The sequence below is a fragment of the Periophthalmus magnuspinnatus genome, chromosome 20 (assembly GCF_009829125.3).
Source record: "Periophthalmus magnuspinnatus isolate fPerMag1 chromosome 20, fPerMag1.2.pri, whole genome shotgun sequence".
Taxonomy (NCBI): Eukaryota; Metazoa; Chordata; class Actinopteri; order Gobiiformes; family Gobiidae; genus Periophthalmus; species Periophthalmus magnuspinnatus.
Genome location: NC_047145.1, coordinates 14,748,138 through 14,773,422, shown reverse-complemented (window position 1 = coordinate 14,773,422; position 25,285 = coordinate 14,748,138). Strand labels below are relative to the sequence as shown.

General features: G+C 41.4%; 1 protein-coding gene across 3 annotated transcripts in view; it reads right to left on the bottom strand.

The window, feature by feature from the left end:
- The window catches only part of dlgap1b (discs, large (Drosophila) homolog-associated protein 1b), a 105,924-nt gene that overhangs the window by 34,627 nt on the left and 46,012 nt on the right, over positions 1-25,285 (bottom strand). For 2 of the 3 annotated variants that reach the window (XM_055229931.1, XM_055229932.1), the window contains exons 3-4: positions 11,495-12,470; positions 5,859-6,073 (exon numbers count right to left, since the gene is read on the bottom strand). In XM_055229931.1, coding sequence (XP_055085906.1) covers positions 5,859-6,073; positions 11,495-12,415 — 1,136 coding nt within the window. In that variant the 5' untranslated portion in view covers positions 12,416-12,470. Of the gene's footprint in view, positions 1-5,858; positions 6,074-11,365; positions 12,471-25,285 lie in introns of all 3 variants that reach the window. The other variant, XM_033985687.2, reaches the window with a different exon arrangement.

The window sequence follows — 25,285 nt, the reverse complement described above, 5'->3', positions numbered from 1 at the left end:
TTTTTGTTATTTGTATTTTATTTCTTTTCTTTTTTTTTCTCAGCAAGTTTTCAATATAGTTCCCACCTTATAGATGTTAAAGGCTGCAATTATTTATGCAAATTAGTGTTGTCAAAAGTATCAAAAATCATATACTAATCTATACTAAAACAAATATCAAAACTAGATACTCATTTGAGCAGGTATCAATACTAAAAAAAAGTCATTCACAGGGCAGAAGTGAATGTTTCCCAGGTAGCTTTAGAATGATCTTGAGCTATGTCAGAACAACCACATAGGCTGGTATATGACCACGAACCACTATGGAATCTACCTGGACAACTGAGGCATTACATAGATATAAGACCGCATGGTAATATGAAAGAAAGTACTTCAATTTAATGTTGAAAATCACATTCTAATGTCTAAAGAAAGAGTGTTTTTAATTATCATTGCGGTATTGGAATCGGTATTGAGTACTGAGTCTATTCCTTAGTATCAAAATCAAACACTAATGCAAATATATTTTCTTTTCAAACAATAAAATATCTGGTTCAGGTCTCATGTGTGCTTTAGATCTCTAGAAATATTATCAAATGGGATTCTTTTAGTTTGGCAGTTTATATTTCAGTCTTCCCCGGAGATGTTTAAAAAGTGCACTTTGAGTTTGAAGCATATATTGCCAAGGGTACTACACTATGCAATCGCTCTTGTACTATATGTCAGAAAAATTGCAGTTTGATACTCCTAAAATTTTTCAATTCTAGTATAGTGTCATATATTACACATATTACATGGCTTTAAGCCATGTTATAATGTTGCCACCTCATCAAAAAGTCTCAAAACTTTCAAGTTCAGCAGAGATTGGCAATTCCAGGGCTGAAATTATCCAAATGATTCTAGTGAAGGTGTACGGAGTTTAAAAACACAGTGGAGCACTTCCTGTATTATCACATGACATCACAAGTGACTTTAGGTTGACAAAAGAACTCAACCTAAATATTGAGGATGTGTTTGTTAAACGTGTGAATGAAACAAAACACAAATCCATGTATGTTTTGATGTGGAAACAACATCATAATACCGACCAGAGAATATGGTCCCTTTAAAGTTAACACATTTTAGTCTGGATACAATTCAAAAGATATGAAAGAATGCACTTTTATCCAATCAACAACCGCAGCAGTATTCACCACCAGCAGTGGCTTATATAATGCGGCCTCAAATCACCTTGTATACATTTTCTAAACAACATATGTTTGTCTGTGCATACAAAATTACATAAATGCCTATGTGTTGAAGAATAGATGCGTTCCGATGTGTGCTAGCGCCAACAGTGGTCTCATTAGCGTGCCGCTCACCTGCCTCCACTCTCACAGCCCAGCATGACTCTGGCCTCTGCATGTTTGGATTAGCCTGTGGTGTGCAGGTTACACAGCAGCTGGAAGTTAGCTAAACAATCCATTAATCAGGAGAGAAACCCTAAAACACCAACGCTTGTGGCTTTTGATAAACGTTGCGGCCTACTAAACCCATTTAGAAAGAACAGGGAGAAATATAGCCGGAAATAGAAAGGACATTTTTAATAGAATGAGCGGACTACAGAGACGGTTTTATTTATGCACACGTGCGGTGGGCTCTGCCTCTGCCAGGTCTGGTTTAATTATGCATTTCTGTCTTAAAATAGGCCGTCATTACTGCAGAGAAGAAACGTGTGCTCTATACAGATGGACGCCACAAAAGGCAAAAAGGGAAAATGGACTAAAAAGGCTCTATATAAAAGCTGTTTGTGTTTGTGGTGTTGGCCAATTATTCCAAAAATGTATGTGCACAGAAGAGTATTACCAAAGCCTCACAACAAATCAGTTTTAGTTGTTAGAGTGGTGTGTTTTTAAGTGAGATGCCCTACCTGGTGTGTGTACCTTAATCTAACATATGTCAAAAAAGTACTGTTGGAAGAATTAGTCTACATTAGAGAAGGAACAAGACAATTCCCACAAAACTAGATCTATAAGAGTGACATAAGATAAGATTTTGACATGCTTATTAATGTATATATTGCAAAGTCCTATTTATAATTGAGGAAAATGAAGCAAAGGTGAGTGAGGTAGTCCAGTGCTCTAACCACTGACCCACTGTATAAATATCTCAAGATAATTATATATTTGTGCTCACAATCTTGCAGATGTTTTATCTCATAAGATGTTGTGGATCTTGTCTCATCCCAGTTTACATCATATCTATTCGTAGTGAGCATTTCTCCTGGTTATATGGCAGAACTGAACAACTAGGGAAAAATATCGAATTTCCAAAATTCACATTTTAAACGCATCCAGAAGAACTGACAAAAAAGGCTGAACTGACAAATAAGAATCACATTTCATAGCATGTTGTTACAGATCTAAACTACAAAGATGGCGATTAATCTTGTAGCCCTATTATTACATGGTAGTAAAGCATTAGCATTAGCATAAGCCACCTGGAGTCAGCCTGTGGTGGATGCTATGGAGGAAAGCATGTCAAAGAAGAGTCTACCTGTTCTATTATCTCCTCCACATCTTTGCTGATTTCCCTCTGGGACTGATTATAGCTCACCTACTGCAGCGTATTGGCTTAACCTGAATAGTAGACTAGAGTGTAATCAGTAACACCTTAGGGGGAGGTCAGCGTGTCCCTGGGTGTCTGTCTATGGAAGTGACATTAATGAACGTGTCTTCTTCTGCCACTCCCAAATCAGGGCTCCCACTGCTGAGCACAGACCTGCCTCTCCTCCTGTGCGCCTCAGACTTCTCATCAGTTTTACCCAATTGTGAGCTGCTGCAATGTTTCAAAGTGTATCCACTTCAGGCAAAAATGGCTTTTCCTTTACTTTGTGCAGAGGGACCAATAGCAGTTATTTTAAAGAGCTATTGGTAGATGAAGTGATGGATCCCCTGACATAATTTAAAGTTGTGACAAATATACAGGTTAGTGTGTGAGAATAGGGTTAAAGAATATAGCTTTTCAAGATGATGTATTTGTTGCCAAGCTATTTTTATATATAGATATATTCATGGGTTTCAGCTTCCTGTTATTTGAGACATTTTTCCCATTCCCATTCCCAAGTATATTATTTTGTTTTAAATTGTTAATCGCTCTGGCAACAATTCTTTATCCATTATAAAACCTATGTATAGGTCTAATTAAATCAGCAGTTACACAAAATGCTAACTGAGAGAGAGCATCAACACATAATCTACATCTGTATATTTTGGTTGCAGGTTCTGTAACCTGATTGTATACATGGAGCATGGCATTAAACTATTTTACATTTACACTTGTTTTGATTGCTCAGAAACATCCATTCTTCGCCTACTTTTCTCCATGGAGATAGGTAGGTTTAATGCCATACTGTGGAACATTCTAGACAAAGGAATAACATCACAATGGGAACAAGCAAGTGGCTGACCTTATACCAGAAAACATACATTAATCGATTTGCTCTTGTAATAAGACGTTATGTTATATTGCCTACTGTGATCTGAACTGCCATCTCTGTTGTAATGAAGCACTCATCTTAAGCACATTTAAGAAAATATGTTTTTGGTTTCTCTTAATTTTTACAAAACAGCGCATTCTTTAGATTTCAAAACTGAAAAGCGGATTTTGTGAAGCCCTTGTGGTCAACACTCACAGAAACATATGGGAACCCAAAGCAGCTTTGTAAAATCTTCCAAAAACTTGTTCCAGCTCTAAAAGAATGTTGAGAAAACAAGATGTCAGCTGCTGGCTCATCCTCTGTCTTCACTACACAGCTCTGCAGCAGTTTCCATTGGGTTCCATCAAACCATCATAGTGATCCTCGGGCCAAATTCAAGTCATTAGCGGGCCCCAAGCTGTGCCACATGCTCTTACATAAGACTGGGAGAGAGAGTGAGAGGGTGGGGTAGATAGAGAGAGTGTAGAAAGGGGGAAAGAGAGACAGAGAGAGAAAGAGACAGAAAGAAAGGGGGCAGAAAGAGAGAGAGAAAGAGAGAGATGGAGTAAAGGGGATAGAGATGGAGAGGGAGAACAGAGAGAGAGAAAGAGAAAGAGAGACTAACAGAGAGGGGGTAGAGATGAAGAGAGTGAGAGATAGAGAGAGGAGTAACAGTGACAGAGCACCACTGGGGTCTTCTCATCTCTGTTTATTACAAAGCCATCAGTCACACAGCTATGCAACAGCTCGAGCTTGGCGGCTTCAAAGTCATGCACAAGATCTAAGATATGAAAAATGTGTTTGTTCTAACTGTAGTGTTTAAAGGTGCACTATGTAACTTTTCAGGTGGAGGGTCTGCCACCGGCTTAGGTTCATAGAGATGGTAGTTGCCTGGCCTCAATGGAGACCACGACCAAGACAAGTTACTGGTCAGAGTATCCAACCACACAAGCTCAAAACAAAAATGTTATGAGATAAATAAGAGATAAATGACAGTCCATCACTGTAAACCAATAATTGCCAGAATTACATCTCATCTAAGGATAAAAGTAGCTGCTATAAGCCACTTTATACTCCTGTGCCCTATGACCCTTAACATGCATAAACCATAGCCCAAATAGAACAGCATCATACATATTACATATCTAAAAAGAACAGACAAAGCAGACTAACTTCAGCTTATTTGTCCCAAGTGTAAAAAAAACAAGCAAAGTGAATTTGTGCATGCTGTGCTGCTCAGTGAGCTGTGTCAAATTGAATCTATTTTGTAGACAACATTGTCATCTCTGTGTGCTCAGGATTTTATTAATTCAAATATTATTTTTCCCATTAGTGCTAATGTTGTTTAATAGTTTATGAGCCCGCTGGAAAACGTCCCTTTTCTGAGCTAACACTGACTTATGCAACACCAAACATCTGAAAAGAATGAAAGGATAAAGTGTGTCTTCTAACCTCAGATGATTCAAAGGGAATAGCTTAGGGGAGAAGAAATATTTGATATGCAGGCCCCACAGTGTACCGCTGAACATGACATTTATTTTTGAAGCAACTGCTCAGCAAATAAACCCACGTCGTGTATTCTCATTTTGGGTTCACTCGGTCGAACAACTTTTCATCAAATGTGTAAAATGCGCACTGGGACTGGAGTTGGACTATTTGTTAGTCACTCAATAGAGACTGATGTACAACAGCAAATAACTGCTTCTTTCACTGCCAATTATGTGTCAAGACTTGAGTAAAGTTATCCACTAACTTTTTGCATAAACTAAATTGTATCCTTACTAAGAGTATTTTAATAAATGTCAGTCTTGTGACTGTAAGTCAGTATATATGTCTTCTGTTCAGGTAGTGTGCCACCTGCTGGTGGTCTTCATGGAAATGTAATTGCTTTGCCTGGAACACTGCTCAGTATGGCATAAATTACTGAGAAGAATATCTAGAAAAATATTCTCTCTGTGAGCAGGCTTGCCTCGACACAGATGTGACCTGTAACCTGCTCTGGTGACATCACCCACTTGTCTCTACAGAGACAAGTTTAATGCCATACTGTTGGCATTATTCCAAGCAAAGAAATAACATCTCCATGGAGACAAGCAAATGGCAGACACTCCACCAGAAAAGTTACATAGTGCACCAGGAGATTACCCTTTGAGCCAGACCCAAACCTGCACAAAAAGTTATGTAAAAAAAAACAACAATGCAAAACCTAAATATATAATGTATGTCAAATATGTTCTTGCAACTTATTTGCAAAGTTTTTCCATTTTTTCCATTGTTCCCACAAGATTTTTCAAAGACATTTTATTACTAACTATAATAACATGCATAATAATTAGATGGTACTATAATGAAACAGTACTCCATGTTATCGCAATATACTCCCATTTTTCTGTACATTCAAATGTTGTGTTGAATAACTCACTTGAGCGTTGTCATCTCAGTGAGCGATGGCTGCGTTGCCTTCAGGTAGCTGGCCCGTCTTGCTTGGACTTTGGGAGAGGGTTTGGGGCTGCAGTCCGAGTCTCCGCTGTCCTCTTCCGCCATGGCCTTAATGTAACTTCCACTGCGCATTCTCCGACATGGGATCTCATCATCTTTTCCCAGAGGAGCGAATCCACCCCAGTCATCTTGAGGCACCTGTTCATAACATACATAAATACATCTCCATAAAGAAACTAAACTAACAAAATCCAATCCAAGTTCAATACATATAGATACTACCATGAGTGTTTGGCTACAGAAGCCTATTTCCTGAGCTTCTCACAGAATATCAATTGAAAGCATTTAATTGTTTCAACAAAGCATCGGAGCAGTCTGGCCCCTGTCTGCTTTTCCTGACTTTTCACACTCGCTAATGAAGGTAAAAATAAAACGCCCCAACCTATCTCTAAAAAGGAGAGAGAGGGAGACAAAGATAGACCGGGGAAGAGCCGGGCAAAACAAAGGCGTTTTTGTTGAACCCAACCATAGCAGTGCCATCGTGAGAGGCTGTTAGGGCACCAGCTCCGAGAGAGAAAGAAATAAGATACAGGCCTAAAAAAAGTGATCATTCAACAAGCGAGTGCGTAGCTAGGAGACAGACCTGACCTTGATGCTAGGGACAACCACACTTTACGCACAAGTCTTGACAAGCAGTTGACGTCAAATAAATTCACTGCCATTGAGAAAACAGAGACAAGTTAATGATGTCATGCTTGTTTGTTGCGACATCCTTTACCTTAGGTTGAAGACGTTTTGGAGTGGTTGTACCCAATTTTTGTCTATGTAGTTAAGCAAAATTTCTCTTGCCCCAGTAAAGATATACTGTAAAAAAAAAAAAGCTCTTATGGCAGAAAATGAGACCGCTGTGTATTGTCTGCATCTAATTATGAAGCATTTTATCCTCCGAGAATCAACATGCTAGTTGTTGTTAGCATTACCTTGACAGCAAAACTCCGCTGTGGTCTCTGAGAGTTGTGAAAAGAATTAAGAACTTTCTGCAGTGATTAATTAGGATGCTAGTAATGCATTAGGAAAGTGAGAAATAACTTTAGAGCACTGCAAACAGTTTAAAATCAACAAGTAATTTTAAACTTCTTTTAAGAATCTGAAAAAGAGTAAAAATCAAGTACAGTGCCTTTAACCTGTGTAAAAGAATGGTGTGGCTGTTCCCATTCAAGCCACCTATACAAAGTCAAGAAAGGAAATCCGGTTAGAACACGGCACAAACTTTCGTCTCAAATCTACTTGTTTCCAGGTTGTTAAAATTCACAACCACACTGGACTTCTCAGGGTACTAATGTGTCTGTCTTTTATTTTGTCCAGAATCTGGCCTGATCTGCACTCAGTCGTTCCATTTCCAATTGTAAACACATGTTTTTTATACAGCCTCCTTGTTTTTCTCTCTACCTGTTTCCTTCAGTCTCTCTTGGGGGAAATGCTTATAGCTATGAGGTAAAACATTTTATTTTCCCAAAAACAGAAAGTGTAAGCAGGAGAGAAGGAGCACAGAGCTGGTCTGTGTGATAGTAAGTGGAGCTCAGGGCTTAGGGAAAGGAGCTTATTATTTCTGCATTTGTTTGTCTCTTTGTGATCTCCCAATAGCGCACAACCCTGCCTCAGTTAATAAAAATAATGTGATCATACACACCTTGTGTAAAATTTGTGTTAATATTTGAGTCATAAAATAGAATTAGCTTTAACTTGGCCCATAAAGCCTCTTTTCCACTGGCACAGTTCACTTGAATTATACTCGTAATTGTATGGCTGATATGTGCAACTAAATGTCTTTTTGTGATTAACAAAAAGACAAAACAAAAGACAAAAGACAGTCTGTGTCTACGACTTCCCTACAAGAAGTCGGCCATATTGGATCAAGCCCAGGATTGACAAAATCACTCATCATAATCTTTTGACATCTCCTCAAATACTTTTCATCAAAAACACTTGGCCACAAGACATAAAACCCCTATGTAACAAAATGTTATTAATTACATTTTAAATAAAATGTTGGGCATGGTCATGGCAATTTTTCGACAAAAATGTAAATTTTGGAAAAACAAAAAAAACAACTGTTTCACAAACGTCGGATTTGAATCGACTCTATGAAATGTGTGTGCACATTTTGGAGCTGGCCATAATGACATGTAAATTAGGGCTCTATCTTTTTAAGACTCTATAGCGCCCTCATCAGATTTTATTCTAAAAAAATGATAAAAGTCAATCAATTTGCAAACCTGTGAAAAAATTTACAGAGAGGCTCTTGATAATGGGCAACAAGGTGACAAGAAGGTGCCCTTCTGCAGTCGCAAGAATTGTGAGGGCCCTTTATCACTACTCGCTATTATAATTAATTACTATTATTATCATCCCCATTGCAACAAATGGATAAAATAAATCAAATGTAGCCTACATTTACTGTTGACTGATATTCCTCTGAGGGGATATTGGCAGAATGAGTGATGTAGATTTAGAAAATAAATAAAAGATGTTTTATAAATCAGAACTACATTTAATGTTACATTAGATTTGATTAAATGTAAACTACATAACTGAGTTGAATGTACTTGTAATTTGTTTAAAAAGACATTGGTAGATACTTTATTGATCCCCGAGGAAATTCAAATGATGAAATCATGAAGCTTGCAGCAAAGTTCTCAACTGACTTTAATATTACGCATCAGGTAATGCCATTACATATATCTTTTTATACTCCTGTCACATTCACATTTTGTACTAATTATTGTATTGGAGTAAATCTCATGATTTTGAAAAATAATGAGCCTATTTTGCATATTCATCAGTCAGAATGTTCCCGTAAGTTCCATAATATCTATAAAACCGTATATAATGGAATACTTGTACTTAGGACAGGTCATTTCCGGATGAGCACTGCAGAGGACAGACACACTTCACATCTGAGAGACTGAACTCAACAAACAAGGCTCAAAACCAGCTATTTTTCATTTTCTTTTTTTGAGTCCACTACTGCTATCACTGCCAATGAAGATAAGCTCAAAACCTGGAGATGAGTGCATGGCTCCTGATAGTTTGCCCCGGTGGTATTAAAGGATGAGTCAAATGCAGAGTACATATTTTTCTATGGGGACAATCAAAATGTAAGTTACAAGTAAAGCAGTATTCATTAGTGGATGAAGTATTACATTTTGTTGTTTAAGTGAAAGTGCAGATACCAGAGCAAAGCAGAGAAGAAAAATCTACTACTATTAGTATTGACATACATTTAAAAAGGTACTTTCAGAGTAAAGAGTAAAAGCATTATGCACAGATTTCTAGTTTTCTAGTTCTAGTCTAGAGTTCTAGTTTGTTCAACAGAAACAATTGAATTGACTTTCTAGCTGTTTGTTTTTTTTTGTTCAAACTACTAGCGTGTTAAAAATAAATCTCAGCCTTTTCTTTGACTACAGAGTTGGTGGTCTACGTTAATACACACCATACCAGCCACCGTCACCATAAAATACAATCCTTAAAATACTGCAAAGATAACTGAATTAACTCACTGCATCCGCGATTAAATTGTTTTAAATAATCATTATATTATTATATATTATTATAATGAACAACATGTCATCCCCCTGCCATCCTTCATATAAAAGTCTATATCCGCCACTGGAGCCCCAGTCTACAGGGATGCCAAAAGGTGCATTGCAACCTCATTTATAAAGGTTTGCACCCTCATTTGAGGCGGGATAAATAATGAAACTTAGAACTCAGATGCACCCTCAGTCAGTTTGGTTTGCAATGGAATCATTTCTAACTTGGACTAATCTACTTTAATGCCAAACAAGAGGGAAATATTCACCAAAGCCCTGTTGGATTATACAATGGACTGCAATATAATATGTGGCTGGAGCAACCCCCCCCCCATTTCCTAATTTTTCTCTGGCTTGTTACAAAACCTCTGGATGGAGTACCTGAACAAACCAAGCCTGAAGTCTCCAGAATGGTTGTAGTCTATTGAGGACCAAGTTAACCAAGCTCAGAAGAGTGATATTGTTTTATAACGAGGGATGTCCACCTTACACTCATGTAATAGCCCTATTCTATTTGTATTTCTGAACAAAAAGGTTGATGAAGACCACACCCTATGACACCGACCACATCTACATCAACATTTGCATGGCCACACCTCAAAAAATCAATGAGAAATAATAAAAAAAAATGTGTTTGTCATAATCCAATTAAATTTGGTACGCACATTGTTTATGTGACCCTGAGCAAAAAATTCTATAGGGACCAAACCACATGGATCTATGTATAATCTGTCTGTTGCCTTAAAAAACGCTTCTTAATCGTTAACTTCAGCTCTAGTCCGCTCTAGCTAAGCTCAAGCGCTGATTGGTTAAAGCAGTCACGTGTTACAACATTTTGCTGTCTTGTTTTCACCTGACTCTGCATTCTCTCTTGTCCAATCATCTTGTTTGGTCGTCTGGAGCCGTACCGTACAGCCCCCTGACCCCTCTGGGAGCTAGTACGCCCCAAGGTCTGCTTTGGCCCCCTTAAATAGGACAGTATGGTTTACTTTAGATAGTGGAGACACTTGTGGCCCATACCAATATGGTCCAAAATCAACCAGTGGAAACAAACTGAAATTTGAATGGTGATAATCAGCAAATTGCAAAGGCTGCAATTTATTTAAATGAGTTTTCCTAATGCTTCCAAGCCATCTAATTTTTCACTGTAATGAGTTTATAAGCACTTGTTACACCTTTCAGAGGCCACAACGTAGTTTTGGCATCACTCCATTGCTAAACAACAACAGTGCAGCGGCCTACCTGGTTCGAATACATATGAATGCTTAACTATATGCAGACAGCACATAGTACACTCATTTTGACCCTAAAAGCAATACAGTATATTTGGACTGGGGCAAAACTTTACTCATGAAAAAGTCACGTTGAGCACCTGTATATCTCATAGTAGCAGTATTTTCAAATAATAATGCCATGGTAAGAAAATACTCTCTCTATAGAATCTTATCAATAGTAAAAACTGCAATGGGTGTAGTTAAGATCACATGTGATTCTTAGTTTAGTGATTACTATTACAGTTTCCTCTTTCTAATTTCAATAATTGTGGACATCTTCTAAATGTGGTCTCATGGTTGTTAAGGGTGATGACAGATAACAGTGCATACCAGTAAGCTCAGTAATCAACATGCATAACAGTGAAGGGCAAGTATGCTATCATTCATTTAGAAATGACTGTATAAACAGTGACATGCTCGTTCATGCACAATCAGGAGCACATGACAGCACCCAGTGACTGCTGATAATGAGAGATAAGATGGAGGGACCTGTCCACTTGCCCCCTAGCGCCACCTGTCTGCTCAGCATTGAACAACACACATACAAATACAGACAAGAGCAGCTGGCAGTAGATGATGCATGAAGCTTAACATGCCAGAGGTGGAATTCTGGGATCTCCTACCTGTAGAAAGTGGCAGGTGCGCCCTTGCTCTGCTTTGACTAGAGCCTTATCTAGGTTGACCGAGGCTTTCTGGTAGACCTCCCTGGCCCTGCTCACCGTCAGAGTGGATGACCATGAGCTCTTCTTCACCTGCACAGGACCCTCCAACGCAGGGACCAGGGGTAGAACAGAGCCACCCCCAGAGCAGGAGGAGCACTTGACGTCATTGTTGCTGCGCGATGTCTTCAGAGAGTGGGCGCTGATGGTGTTGTAGGACTCCATGAAGTATTGCGACTGAGATTTATCCGGATGCCTTCCCATGGTCATGACCCCAGAAGGGATGCCACCGCTGCTGCTCCCATGGTGGTGATGGTAGAGGCACATCTCGCGATCAAGTGTGTCGTCCGAACTCCAGTATCCCGATATCGCCGTTCGCATTTTGGGTTCGGACTTGGAGCGGTCTTTGCTTTTACTCCTCTTGCTGTGCTTGAGAGTTCCGGAGGAGGATGGAGGGTCATCTGGGCTAGATTTGCTGCCGTTCATCTTCCCACTGCCCCCTCCTCCCGGCCCGGACCCTGGCCCCTCCAAAGAGTGCGACTTGGTGAATAACTTTTGGACGGAGTGGACAAGATGGCGGATTCGACCAGGGCTATCGCTGCGTTGGTGTTCTATGGCTGTCCGCTTGTATTGCAGCGTGTGGTAGCCTTCTCTCCGCACAGGCCCTTGATGTTCAAACTGCTCTAGCGTGGTCGAACGATTATTATTGGCACCTCCAGCGTTCCCTTTAGCATTCCCCGTATAAGGCACCACCGCATTGCACTCGTTTTTAAGCTCATGGTGCGAGCTGTAGTGTCTGCGCGGGAAGGTGCAGCTAGCAAGGTCGGGATAGGGCGCGCAATCTGGCCCAAAGGAATTCTTTTGTGAGAAGCACGAGTGGTCGGACGGGTGAGGCTCTGGAGAGGTGAGGAAGTAGGAGCGCCGATCTCCGTGGCCCAGTGTCATGGAGTCGTAGGAGGGGTCACAAGTCACATGGTGGTGACTGCGGCTGGTGGACAGGCCTTTCATCGTCATAGTGGCTGAGGGCTTGAGGTGCACATCCAACAGGAAGCCTGGCCCCACGTCAACCCTGCAAACACACAAAGGTATTAGGATAAACAGGCAAGCCAAGATGCTGACAGAATTATAAATATCTTTTATTTGCTTAGATTCAGAGCGTGGCTGCCTTGTCTCCCTTAATTTGAAGAGTACACTTTTTGGCACCCCTTCACACTTGAGAGAACTTGCTGATGCTGACAAGAGGAGAACCCTTTCTTCTTTGCCAGTATTTTTGTCCTTCAAAACTTCAAAACGGCCGCATCTAAATATAGCAACTCAGCATGTGATCTCTGACATCCAAATCTGTCCTCCAGCTATCTCTATCCCTTCTCCATTTGCCTGAGTGGAATCAGTGAAAAGGTGACACAAGATATTAAGAAGCGAAACAAAGAACAAAGCTTGGATCTATTTTTGAGCTCCAATTTGTGCTATAAAAAGCCAACATTAACATATGACAAGATGCAATGGTACATAATGGACTCTTTTCCTAACAAAACAATTGCATCTTTTCAAGGTATACTAGTAGTCTACACCCTTTGTGGGCAGTGGGGGCTGGCTGCTGAACCCACTGACTGGAGGTCCAACTAATAAAGTGATAATAGGAGACCATGTGCGCTGTTGCTCAAGGAATTCATTACTGCAATTCATAATACGCTAGCAAAGGACAGAGCGGTAAATAAAAGAGGGACAGACATAACAGGGGAAAATGAGGGAGACTGCACTGTGGAATGAAATGTCTTGTCAGAACACAGCGTATACAGCAGGTAATATAAACATTGGATTTTTATACACGCATGAATCAAGAAGTATGGAGCGTAATATTACTTGGCTATGAAACGGTGGCTAAATTAATTGAAAACTGGGGAAATTATTCATTCAATTACCTACACACAAAAGACCAAAGCATTCTTAGAAATACAAATGCAGCATGAGCATCCACTAAATCTGCAGTGGAATTATTATGATGGTATACAAATAGTCCCATAGCATTGGTATTCAATGCATTTCAGAATACACCAAAAGGTAATATACATCTTAGTATATTAATTGATGCACAAAACACATCTAGTCCATTTAAAAAAAATACGACTGGCAATTCAATCCCTTCTCCGATCAGAGCAGATTTTTGTGTCATTGGGCAAGACAGGTGCACCTTGCTGTGCATGAAACTAGCGTTTAAGTAAGTGATTGGTGGTTGTGGGAATAGGCTTAGATTGTCAGCCATGTTTTCATCAGTCTAACCTGAGCATTTGGGACTAAAGACACAGAATGGGGATTGAATCAATACTGTCTAAAATGATAAAGCACCTAGGACACGCCATATAAAACAAATGATTTTTTATTGTGAAATTGTTACATAAAAAATTAATAAATCATAAATATATAAAATATAAATAAATACATAAAAAATGAGTATTGTTGAAAATGTCATAAACAAGATTAAAAGTTAATTTTGCATTTTGGATAATAGATTTCAAAAAATGCATTGCTTTTTACTGCTTTCTCCCCTAATAGTGTCCACTCCACTCTGGGCTCTCAAAAGCGGGCGGTGTCAGACTAAGGGTATTCATGAGCCTGGACAGAGCTCCCTTCTGTTGGCGGCTCCAGCTCCAAATGTGACCTAAATAAAGGGCCCTCGCGGTGACCCTCCTGCCACTGCTGTCTACAGCACCGCACTAAAGTACATACTGTATGCATAGTGTTAGTGACAGGAGGTGTATCCATGGTGAATTGTGATTGTGCGAGTTTATAAAGTGCAGTTTAACAGTGAGGCAGGAAGTCTGTGCTGGGTTGGCTGTTTGTCTGTCTGCACCAGACTCTAATGGCACCAGAGAAAACAATGGTTGGCTACTGACCACTATGACTACTGACTGATATATATATATATATATATACATACATACACATATACAGAGAGAGAGAGAGAGAAAATTTATATTAAATGTGTTAAGCATTTTGAGGACTTCAGGGACCGGCCTCCTGCTGGTGCCCAGAGTCAGGACTAAACATGGGGAATCAGCGTTTCAGTTTTATGCAGCTAAAACTTAGAGGACTGTCTCACATCTTCAGGAAGACTGTTCCACTTTGACAATATTTAAATCCAGGCTCAAAATGGTTCTGTTTCGCTGTGGATACGACTGAAAGGTTTTTATTCTGCACTTTTCTCCTTTAATGATAATTTTATGATGACAAAAGAAACATGGACTGACGGACTTTATTAGACATAGTAAAGTGACAGGAAAGTTTTTTGTAAAGTAATGGGAAAGTTCTTAAACTGAGCAAGACAGTGTTTAAAGAGTGCGAGAGAGAGTTTTTAAAGGGTGCAAACGAGTGGGTGAGAGAGTTGCAGATTGGGTGATTATTTATGTTTTGATTTGTGTGATTTTAATGTCTTTCTTATTCTGTAAAGCACTTTGAATTACCTTGTGTACGAATTGTGCTATACAAATAAACTTGTCTTGCCTTGCCATTTGTGAGTCAGTTATGCCCAAACAAAGAAAATTGTGATTAAAACAAAAAATTGACTGTTTGGAGTTTTGTGCCAACATTAGTAGGAGAGTATTATAGACATTTTATCAAACCTCAGGTCTGAAGATGACCAGATTAATGACAAACTATAATTTCACCATGGATCACTTTTCTGGGCAGGGGCTATAACCACACGGCTGTAATAACTATAGATCTTACAGCATAGAGTGGGAACATTGGTCAATGACCAGTCAGTCAGTGCGTAGGAATTTGCATAAGACATCAGGTGAAAGATTACTTTTGATTGTAATATTATGAAATCCACTTGATATATAAATATTTGATCGCATGGATATTTGAAGTTTTAATAAATCAAACCGTGAGCCACATAAGAGCCAGGAGCGAAGCAGATAGAAGCAGTATCTGTGACAAAGAGGACATTTAGCATTGTCATAGTGTGAAGAGTGCCTTTAGACTGATTCTAGGGGGGATTATGTGGCATGTGTTTCAGCCCGCTGGGCTGTCAGGGATGTGCACATTTATCTGTGTTTCTGGTTTATGTTGAAGGGCTGGAATATCAGCAGAGGCTATAGGATGGCCAAAACAAAACAAAAATTAAATTAAAAATGCAAAAATTACTCATTAGTTATGAGGTACTATCTAACTTCACTGTTCTGTTAAATATAATCGAATATTTCATGAAAATTGTAAAAAATATAATATATTTAATATAAATAAGAAGATTTAATATTCTAACAACCGATTTTAACTTATTTGTTTGAGTAATCCTTCTCCACAAGCTATAGCTAAAAAAACAACAACAAAAAATTGTGGTCCAACAGCAGAATGTCATTGACAAATTAGAAGTCCTCTTATGTATTTTCAAGTCCAACTTCACTTAATTGTTTTTCCTAATAACCAACTTCGATGCTTCAGCAGCTCCCTTTCTCAATGTGCCAGCAGGTGTTGTCCTTGGTCTCTTTGCCAATATGGCAATGGTGGTACTTTTCCTCTTCAAATCAAGACAAGGTTTCTTCAGTACTCTTTTACATTTACCTTATTTTACCTTATGGCCCAAATGCACTATTGCTTATACAAACACCGGTGTAATTGCACTGATGCATTCAGTTCTGGTCAGACTACTCTTTTGTCAAAACCAACCTAATTAGAGAGACTGTCAGGTCTTACTCAGACAAATGGAGAAGCAGTGTTTGAGTTATAGGGGCCCTGGGAACAGGATCTGGGGGAGAAATTCTGCCGTAAAGGACTCTATTTGATCAAGGTAAACAAATTAACAGCAGTATTAAGGTCTCACAAACTCAAGCTAACAAGCTACCAGACTTCAGTCTGTTAGCTTGTTAAAGAACAACACAGCAATGCAACAAAATCAAGTGAGTGTGGACAGAAAGACTAGAGCTAGAACTTGTGAGAAACTAGAGTGACACTGATGCAAGAAATCTGAAAATAAAGTCAAATAGCAATACTGTAAATGAGGTGCTGGGAAGAAACCCAAACTTGTGCCCTCAGGAAAGGACTGTATTTAGGACTAGTTTAGTATCCACAATCTCCCCAGGTTGTTCGGCAAGAACAAAGTGACCAGACGCCAATCCTCACTCTACCACTCTTTATTGAAGTTGTGTTTATGGTTTATGCTCATATTCATGATTCATGCTCATAGTTGTCCATGGTTGCTCATGTCTGTTCATGGTTTCTAAAAGGCAGAAAATAAATGCTATGAATGTGATGAATGATACAACAAATTAAATATCAGATATGTGGTATTAATAAACATAACAAACATGTAAATACACAATATAGAATACAGAACGCATTAGAAAAAAGCTACAGATATAATACAAAGCAATAACGAACTAAGAGTCAGAGAATGGCACTTTCTCGCCTAAAGTACAAAATTCCAACTGTCCTTGAATGCACCACAGACGGCAGCAGAAAGCAGTGAAAATACAGAGGTCTGCCGGTCCGTGAATGCATCACTGGCGCAAGTTGCGTAACAGCAACGCGGACTAAGGAAACAGACCTAATTAAGGCTGGATTGACGCATATGAACTACAAATACTTATAATACTGAGATTAACTTACGTTCTCAAGGACACATGAACAATTGTAGATGAAGTAAAGGAAAAACATTTAAAGTTGGGAAGGAGAGCTGGTGCGACTGTCCCGAACACAACACTAACTACTACTAAAAAGTTCCGCTGGTGGCTGCTGAATTGTGATTGGTTGAGGAGTGAGAAGGGGTGGTTACTGATTGGTTGAGATGGTTGCTGGGCTGGATTATCTGAATAATAATGATAAAAACTGTGAAAACCTAATGCCTAAACCAGGAACGTCATAAACAAATTAAAACAAAACAGATAAAACAGATAAAATTACACTCTTGTTAACAGCCGCCCCCAACTTTGAGGAGCAAAGTTGCACAGTGTCAGTTAGGAACATCCTGTGGGAGAGAAGGAAGCCTTATGAGCTTGGCCACAGGTCTAGTATAAATCTTGTTTCCGACCTGCACTTGACAAGTGCGAACCCTGCCGTCGGTTCCTGGGAAAACGACTGTGACTTTGCCAACAAGCCACAGAGCACGCGGGAGCTGCTGATCCACAATAAGAACAATGTCACCAACACTGATGTCCTCAAGGTCACGATGCCACTTAGAGCGATTCTGAAGGGATGGTAAGTAGTTCCTGATGAAATGGATCCAAAACTGGTCCGATAAGGCTTGACAGTGTCTCCATCGGCGGCGGCTAAGGAGCTCTGTGTCTGGATACACCACCTGCGGAGTGGATGAGTCTAGCCGCCCCATCAGCAACATGTTGGGAGTGATAGGATCTGGATCTGCCACATCTGAAGATGTGTAACCGAGGGGTTTTGAGTTGATGATGCTCTCTACTTCAGTGAGGATGGTTCTCAGAACTTCTTCAGTGACTGTCTGAGAGCCCAGCATTGTGTGCAGTGCTGACTTGATGGAGCGGATTTCCCGCTCCCAGGAACCACCAAAATGAGGAGCACTTGGTGGATTAAAACGAAAGTGGATTTGCTGGCTTGCAAGTTGAGACTGAAGATCAGGGGCAAGTGCATTGAAGGCTTCCTGAAGTTCTGAGCTGCCACCTTTAAAGTTGGTGCCTTGATCAGATAGTAGCTCGTGAGGCTTGCCCCGTCTGGAAATGAAGCGCCGTAGGCTCATGAGGAATGAATCAGTGTCCATGCTGGCCAGCAGATCTAGGTACACTGCGTGTGTGGTGAGACATTTGAATATTATGCCCCATCTTTTTTCATTGCGCCTCCCAACCTTGATGAGAAAGGGTCCAAAACAGTCCATCCCAGTAGAGTAAAACGCTGGCTGGTGTAGGCGTAAGCTGGAAGGTGGGAGGTCAGCCATTTTAGGAATGATGGGTTGACCCCGCCATTTACGACATTCTGAACAGTTATGCTGATGTTTGCGGACTGCTTCTCTGCCACGCAAAATCCAGAACTTTCTCCGAAGTTCAGCAAAAACTCTTTCTGTACCTGGATGGGCCAGCTTGTTGTCATAATCTGCAATGATCAATTTGGTGATGAGATGATGAGGGTCAAGAACAATGGGGTGTAATGTCTCTGAGCTGAGGGAGTCACAGCGTCTTAGTCGGCCCCCAACCCTGATCAACTGAGTCTCTGGATCATATTCTGGAGCTAAAGTGAGGAGTCTGCTGCTGGATGGAATGGGCTTTTGGGAGGAAAGAAGAGCAAATTCTTCGGGAAAGCATTCACTTTGCACCTGTCTGAGGAGTGACAGTTCAGCGTGTCTGAATGATTCAGCAGTAGGCTTGGGATCTGTGGCCGCCCCGTGACATACTCTGACTGTAGCCTCTAGTAGCTCTTTGAAGTTGTTAAACTGGCTGGCCTCAGGCAGAGATGGGTGTGAGAGAGTAGTGATGAGGCCACAGAACTTTGCCTTCCGCAGCTCGACTGGATCATCGGGGCAGGATATCACTGGAGAAGGAGGCCATGATGATTCACTCTCTCGAAGGAAGGAGGGTCCGTTACTCCAGCGGCTGTGACCCTGTATCTGTGAGAGTGTCAATCCGCGGGTGATATCATCAGCGGGGTTCTCACTGGAGTGGACATAGCGCCATGAGCTGCACTCTGTTAGCTCCTGGATATCTGCTACCCTGGCACCGACAAAAACTTTATAGCGGCATGAAGGAGACTGCAGCCAGTTCAACACTGTCATAGAGTCGGTCCAGTAGGTGACAGATGAGATGGGGACAGTGAGCTCTCGTTTCAGAACTGCACCAAGCTGAGCACCGGTATGGGCAGCGCAAAGTTCCAGCCTTGGAATGGACTGCTGGCGAACTGGGGCAACACGTGAACGGGCAGCAAGGAATTCCACGTGGACTTCACCTTTACTGTCGACGGTGCGTAGGTACGCGACAGACCCATATGCTCTTTCTGACGCGTCTGAGAAGATGTGGATGCTCTGAGTTGCGGATGCGAGGTCTGTATCCGAGTAGACATAACAGCGATTGATGGAGATACTGGGTAGGATATGAAGCTCACTCACCCAGGCATCCCACAGGTGAAGCAAGTCCTCAGGAAGGTGAGGATCGTCCCAGTCACGTTTCTTCCGCCAGAGGTTCTGCACCAGGATCTTTGCTCGGGTAGTGTAGGGAATAAGCAGTCCTAGGGGGTCATATTGTCTGGCTAGGACTCGATATATGTTGCGCATTGTGGGCAGAGGCTGTTCCGTGTGGCGGAGACGATATGTGATGGTGTCAGTTCTGCAGTGCCAGTGCAGCCCCAGAGTTCGCTCTGGAGGGTCTACACCGTCCATGGATAGCCACAGTTCTCTACTTTCTGACTTGAGCTCAGGTGGCATATTACTGATGATGTCTGGAACATTGCTGGCCCACTGTCTCAGTTCAAAGCCACCAGACTGGAGGAGAGCCTGTAGCTTAGTGACAAGCTTTTTTGCTTCTTTAACAGATGAGAAGCTTTGAAGAAGATTATCCACATAGAAACAGTTCTCAACTGAATGTCGAGTATCTTCATCAGGACTACTGTGATCGAAGACATGCTTTTGGAGGGCAAAGGTTGCGCAGCAAGGACTACAAGTGGTGCCGAAAGGAAGAACCTGCCATTGGTAGATGTCCGGCTTGGAGCTGCGGTTCATATCCCGCCAGATAAAGCGGAGGAAGGGTTGATCTTCTGGCAAAAGGCGAACCTGATGAAACATTCCCTTAATGTCACTGCTTACTGCAATGGGGTACTGTCTGAAACGGAGCAGGACCCCGAGAAGAGTGGCGCCTAATGTGGGCCCTGGAAGCAAATGTTCATTAAGGTTGTTGTTTTGGAAAGTGAACGAACAGTTAAAGACAATGCGGTCTTTGCCATTGTGATGGACCATGTGATGTGGAATATACCAGGAACTAATGCTCTGCTCTTCAGGTGAGGTGATCTTTCTGATGTAACGTGAGTCTAACAACTTTGTGATCTCCTGTTTATAGGAATCTGCTTTGGCAGGGTCTCTGGAGAGGCGGATCTCTGTACCACGCAGGTGACCCATGACTGCTTCCTTTCGTGCATTGAGGGGGGGAAGTCCTTCTTTCCACAGCAGGGGGGTGGCATATCTGTTGACGCTGTCAACTTTGATTCTGGTTGTTTTCTCCTCAAGAAGTTTGATGGCTGCGTTGTCCTGCTTTGATCTAGTGATCAGCTTCTCATTGCAGTATGGTAAAATGTCCATCTGCCACAATCTGGAGACGTGGCTGAGTAAGTCGGCAGATGAAGGGGCTGTGTTTATGAGGAGACACTGAGGTGTGGAGGACTGGTGCAGCAGGACTTTGGCAGGACCTTGTAGAGTCCATCCAAGGCGCGTCTTTAGTGCAGCTGGACCCCCTGGTGGTCCTAAGCGCACACGCTCAACTGGTGTGAGGAGATGAGGGTAATCTGAACCGATGAGGAGTAGTGGCTGAGCTTGGCTGAAGGAATGGAGTGGGAGATCTTTCAGGTGGCGATATGTTTTTTGAAGAGCCTCGGCAGGATGAGAATGCTTAGAGAGCCCGAGCTCAGTTGCTGTGAAGGCTCTACGTATGAGAAAGCGTTTCTGAGGATGGATAGCGGATGATATGCTGAAGGACACTGACCTGCCTGACACAGTAGTGAGGTCTTGACGTATAGTCTTAAGTGCCAGGTCTTCCTTTTGACCATGAAGATGCAGCTCTTGGGCAGCACCATGGAGGATGATTGTGCGCTCCGAGCCATCATCTAGAATGGCATAAGTTTCAAGGCTGTGCTGGCCATTGTGGAGGATAACTTTGACCATTTTCAGGAGAACACAGCTGCTTCTGCGATCTGGATCTAAGTAATAAGTGACCGGTTGCACACCTGGAACTGATTGCTCTGGTTTACCTGCAGTGGAAGAGTTGACTTCATGGAGAATATCGAGATGGGTTTGACTGCACTGGTGGCACTTGGCCTTGAGATAGCACTGAGATGCTAAATGGTTTCTGCCACATCTCCAACAACGCCTCCCTGTTTTGATCCAGGCAGTTCTTTGTTCAGTAGAAAAGTTCTTGAACTCTGGACATTGATTGAAATAGTGTTGCATGTTATTACAATAGGGGCAGTACTTCTTGGGCTGCTCTGGCAGTGAGGTAAACTGAGGTCGCACCTGCGATGGAGGCTTTGGGGACGTAGGAGAAGGATCAGAGCCAAGTAATACTGTGGTAGGGCGTACACTGGGTCTCTGCAACTTGGGCTTCATAACTTTCTGACGGTCATCTCGTAAGGGGCGCGAGTGATGAGGTGGAGCATACTCATCCTGAACACGGACTTCATACTCAAGCCAGTCAGAAAAGTCCAGGAGTGTGGGTATAGGGGTGCGAATAGGATCGATGAAACGTTTGAACTGTGCCCTCAGTTCGTGTGGCAGTTTGGACAGAAGACGTGAAGTGTGTGACCCACATTCCAACTCTGCCCTGCCCTCTCTTCCTAACTGCTCCAACATTCCTACGAGTGCTCTAACCTTGAGCCCGAAGTGACGGAACCCACGACTGTCGCCACTTCTGACTGGAGGCTCGGCTAGGACCTCATTGATACGCTGTAATGCCAGTTTGTGGGGCTGTCCATACATTTCTGTGAGTGAAGCCATGGTCTTGGAGTAGGGGGCTGAACTGTTACTATATGAGTCGGCTATGAGGAGAGCATCTTCTAGCTTGAGATGATCAACTAAGATTTGATATTTAAAATGCTCAGTAGCATCTTTGGGCAAGATATTGTCCAGGGCGATCTTAAGGCGGGCAAACTGACGTGGGTCATCATCAGTAAACAGGGGAATATGAGGCTTTGGCCCTCTGTATGAGGTCTCAACAGTAGGTGGCACTGGAGGGGGCGTGTATGGCTCAAGATACTCTGGAGTGGCATGTAGCCTTGAGTTGTAAGAGGAAAGATATGAGACAGGAGGAGGAGGCAAAGATTCATCTGTAGGAGAAGGAAAATATGAGACAGGAGGAGGAGGTGGAGGCAATGGATAATCTGACGGAGGAAGAAGAGGTGCATCAGGCCATGGTGGTGGAGGAACATCCACAGGACCTCTACTGTAGCTATGAGGGGTGGAAGTGCACTCCGGAGAATGATGTGGTAGATGTGATGCTGCGCTGCTCTCAAACTGAGTAGACTGCCATTGACTTGACTGATGAGGCCAAGGACCAGAGCCCAGAGAGAGGGAGCTGAAGAGAGATTGCATCTCTCGCTTGATCTGAATATTGTCCTCTTTCATTTCCCGTAGAGCTGATAGGACTGCCTCGGAGTTGAGGGTTTGTGGCGCAGGTCTCTCTTGTGCTGGAGAAACAGGTGATACAGGAGGATGAGGAGCTGCTCCCTCGGTGGAGTGGTCACGGAGTGTGTCGGAGTCGAGTTGACGTCTTGGGAGAGACACCAGGAAATCATCGAGATACCGGGGACGACGGACATCACGACGAGGACGAGACATGATTGGACTGAGGAAACTGCGGATCCGGCTCGAAGGACCATGTAAATGAGGTGCTGGGAAGAAACCCAAACTTGTGCCCTCAGGAAAGGACTGTATTTAGGACTAGTTTAGTATCCACAATCTCCCCAGGTTGTTCGGCAAGAACAAAGTGACCAGACGCCAATCCTCACTCTACCACTCTTTATTGAAGTTGTGTTTATGGTTTATGCTCATATTCATGATTCATGCTCATAGTTGTCCATGGTTGCTCATGTCTGTTCATGGTTTCTAAAAGGCAGAAAATAAATGCTATGAATGTGATGAATGATACAACAAATTAAATATCAGATATGTGGTATTAATAAACATAACAAACATGTAAATACACAATATAGAATACAGAACGCATTAGAAAAAAGCTACAGATATAATACAAAGCAATAACGAACTAAGAGTCAGAGAATGGCACTTTCTCGCCTAAAGTACAAAATTCCAACTGTCCTTGAATGCACCACAGACGGCAGCAGAAAGCAGTGAAAATACAGAGGTCTGCCGGTCCGTGAATGCATCACTGGCGCAAGTTGCGTAACAGCAACGCGGACTAAGGAAACAGACCTAATTAAGGCTGGATTGACGCATATGAACTACAAATACTTATAATACTGAGATTAATTTACGTTCTCAAGGACACATGAACAATTGTAGATGAAGTAAAGGAAAAACATTTAAAGTTGGGAAGGAGAGCTGGTGCGACTGTCCCGAACACAACACTAACTACTACTAAAAAGTTCCGCTGGTGGCTGCTGAATTGTGATTGGTTGAGGAGTGAGAAGGGGTGGTTACTGATTGGTTGAGATGGTTGCTGGGCTGGATTATCTGAATAATAATGATAAAAACTGTGAAAACCTAATGCCTAAACCAGGAACGTCATAAACAAATTAAAACAAAACAGATAAAACAGATAAAATTACACTCTTGTTAACAAATACCTTAAGACATTTTCAAATATATTTACTAGTAAAAAATTTCTATATTTCTATATAAACAAAGTCTTGCTTTGATGTGAAGGGTCAATAAAAACATGAAATCAAATAGAAATAACAATCGAATGTAACTGGCTAGGAGCAGCAGTAGCAATGTACTAGCAGTAATTATATTTGTAGTGACATATAGCTCCATATTAGAAGTAAAATAACAACAGTATTTTATTGATACTTCTGGTACCTTAACTAAATAATCAAAAAGAATATAAGAGTATAGTGTGATTTTAGTTAGCAAGTAGTATTTGTATTGGTAACAGTATCAGTTTTATACGTATAAAGCATAACCTTTCCACCTGCTTGGTTCCATGAAGATCTTTTGCTTTGCCTGGATTGTTCCACAGTATGGCTTTACACCTATCTGCAACAATGGAGACAAGTAGGTAACACGACAGAGGCACCCTGCGCACAGTAGAAAAATGCATATTTTTTCCGAGGGTTTTATTCTGCAATAAAAACACGTATATTTGAATAAATGCAAGATAGATATGTCCTATACCGTGGAAGATTCCATGCAAGTGATAATGTGGACACAAGTGGCAGACTCCCCACCGGATGACTTACATAATGCACCTTGTGTAAAGCTTTTCTTTTAAATATTTAAATATTTTATAATTTAAACTATTTATTGTCTTATTCCATCTACTAAAGTTCTCCATCTACTTTTGCATAGTATGTAATTATATTCCATTCATCAAGACAATACATGAAGTTCATAACGCAGTTAACAACATGGAGAACCACCATAAAATAGAGTTATAACAAAGTGGGTGCACTTGTGCTGTGAGCGTGTTGAAAAAGCAGGCTTTGAGGTTGTCTTTGATCCCCATGCTCCAGATGAACTGACAGATCGGACGTGCGCCTTTCACTGCACTGCAAAGGTCAGCCTCTCTCCTCTGGGCTTTTATTGTACCGCCGAGACTGCATTTGAATGTACTCATGGAGAGGAATGGAAAATTAATTTGTTTTTATTCAGAAGAAGAGAAAGAAAAGGAACGGGTCATGCATAGGAAGTGTATTGTCAAGACCTGTTCAATGTCACAGTAGTAGTAGTCTCCCTATTTTTATTTTATAGTGCAGGCTTTCAGATAGTTTTTTTCTTTTGTATTTTTTGGATAATCGAATGTGGTTTTTGGTGGGTGTCTATAAGTGAAATGTGATCATCAAAAACATCTGGTGGCATGTGTCAATTAGTGGATTTTAGAGTAACTCTTGTATTTGGAAGACGAAGTACAATGCCTTTTAAAATAACTATTCTAGTCATTTTCATTTCCTCTTTCATTTTTGTCCTTGCCACATTAGTTTGCCATTCTTTGCATAATTTTCCTTGTCAAAAAACTTTCACAGCTGGGTTAGCTTTACTTTAATCTTGGA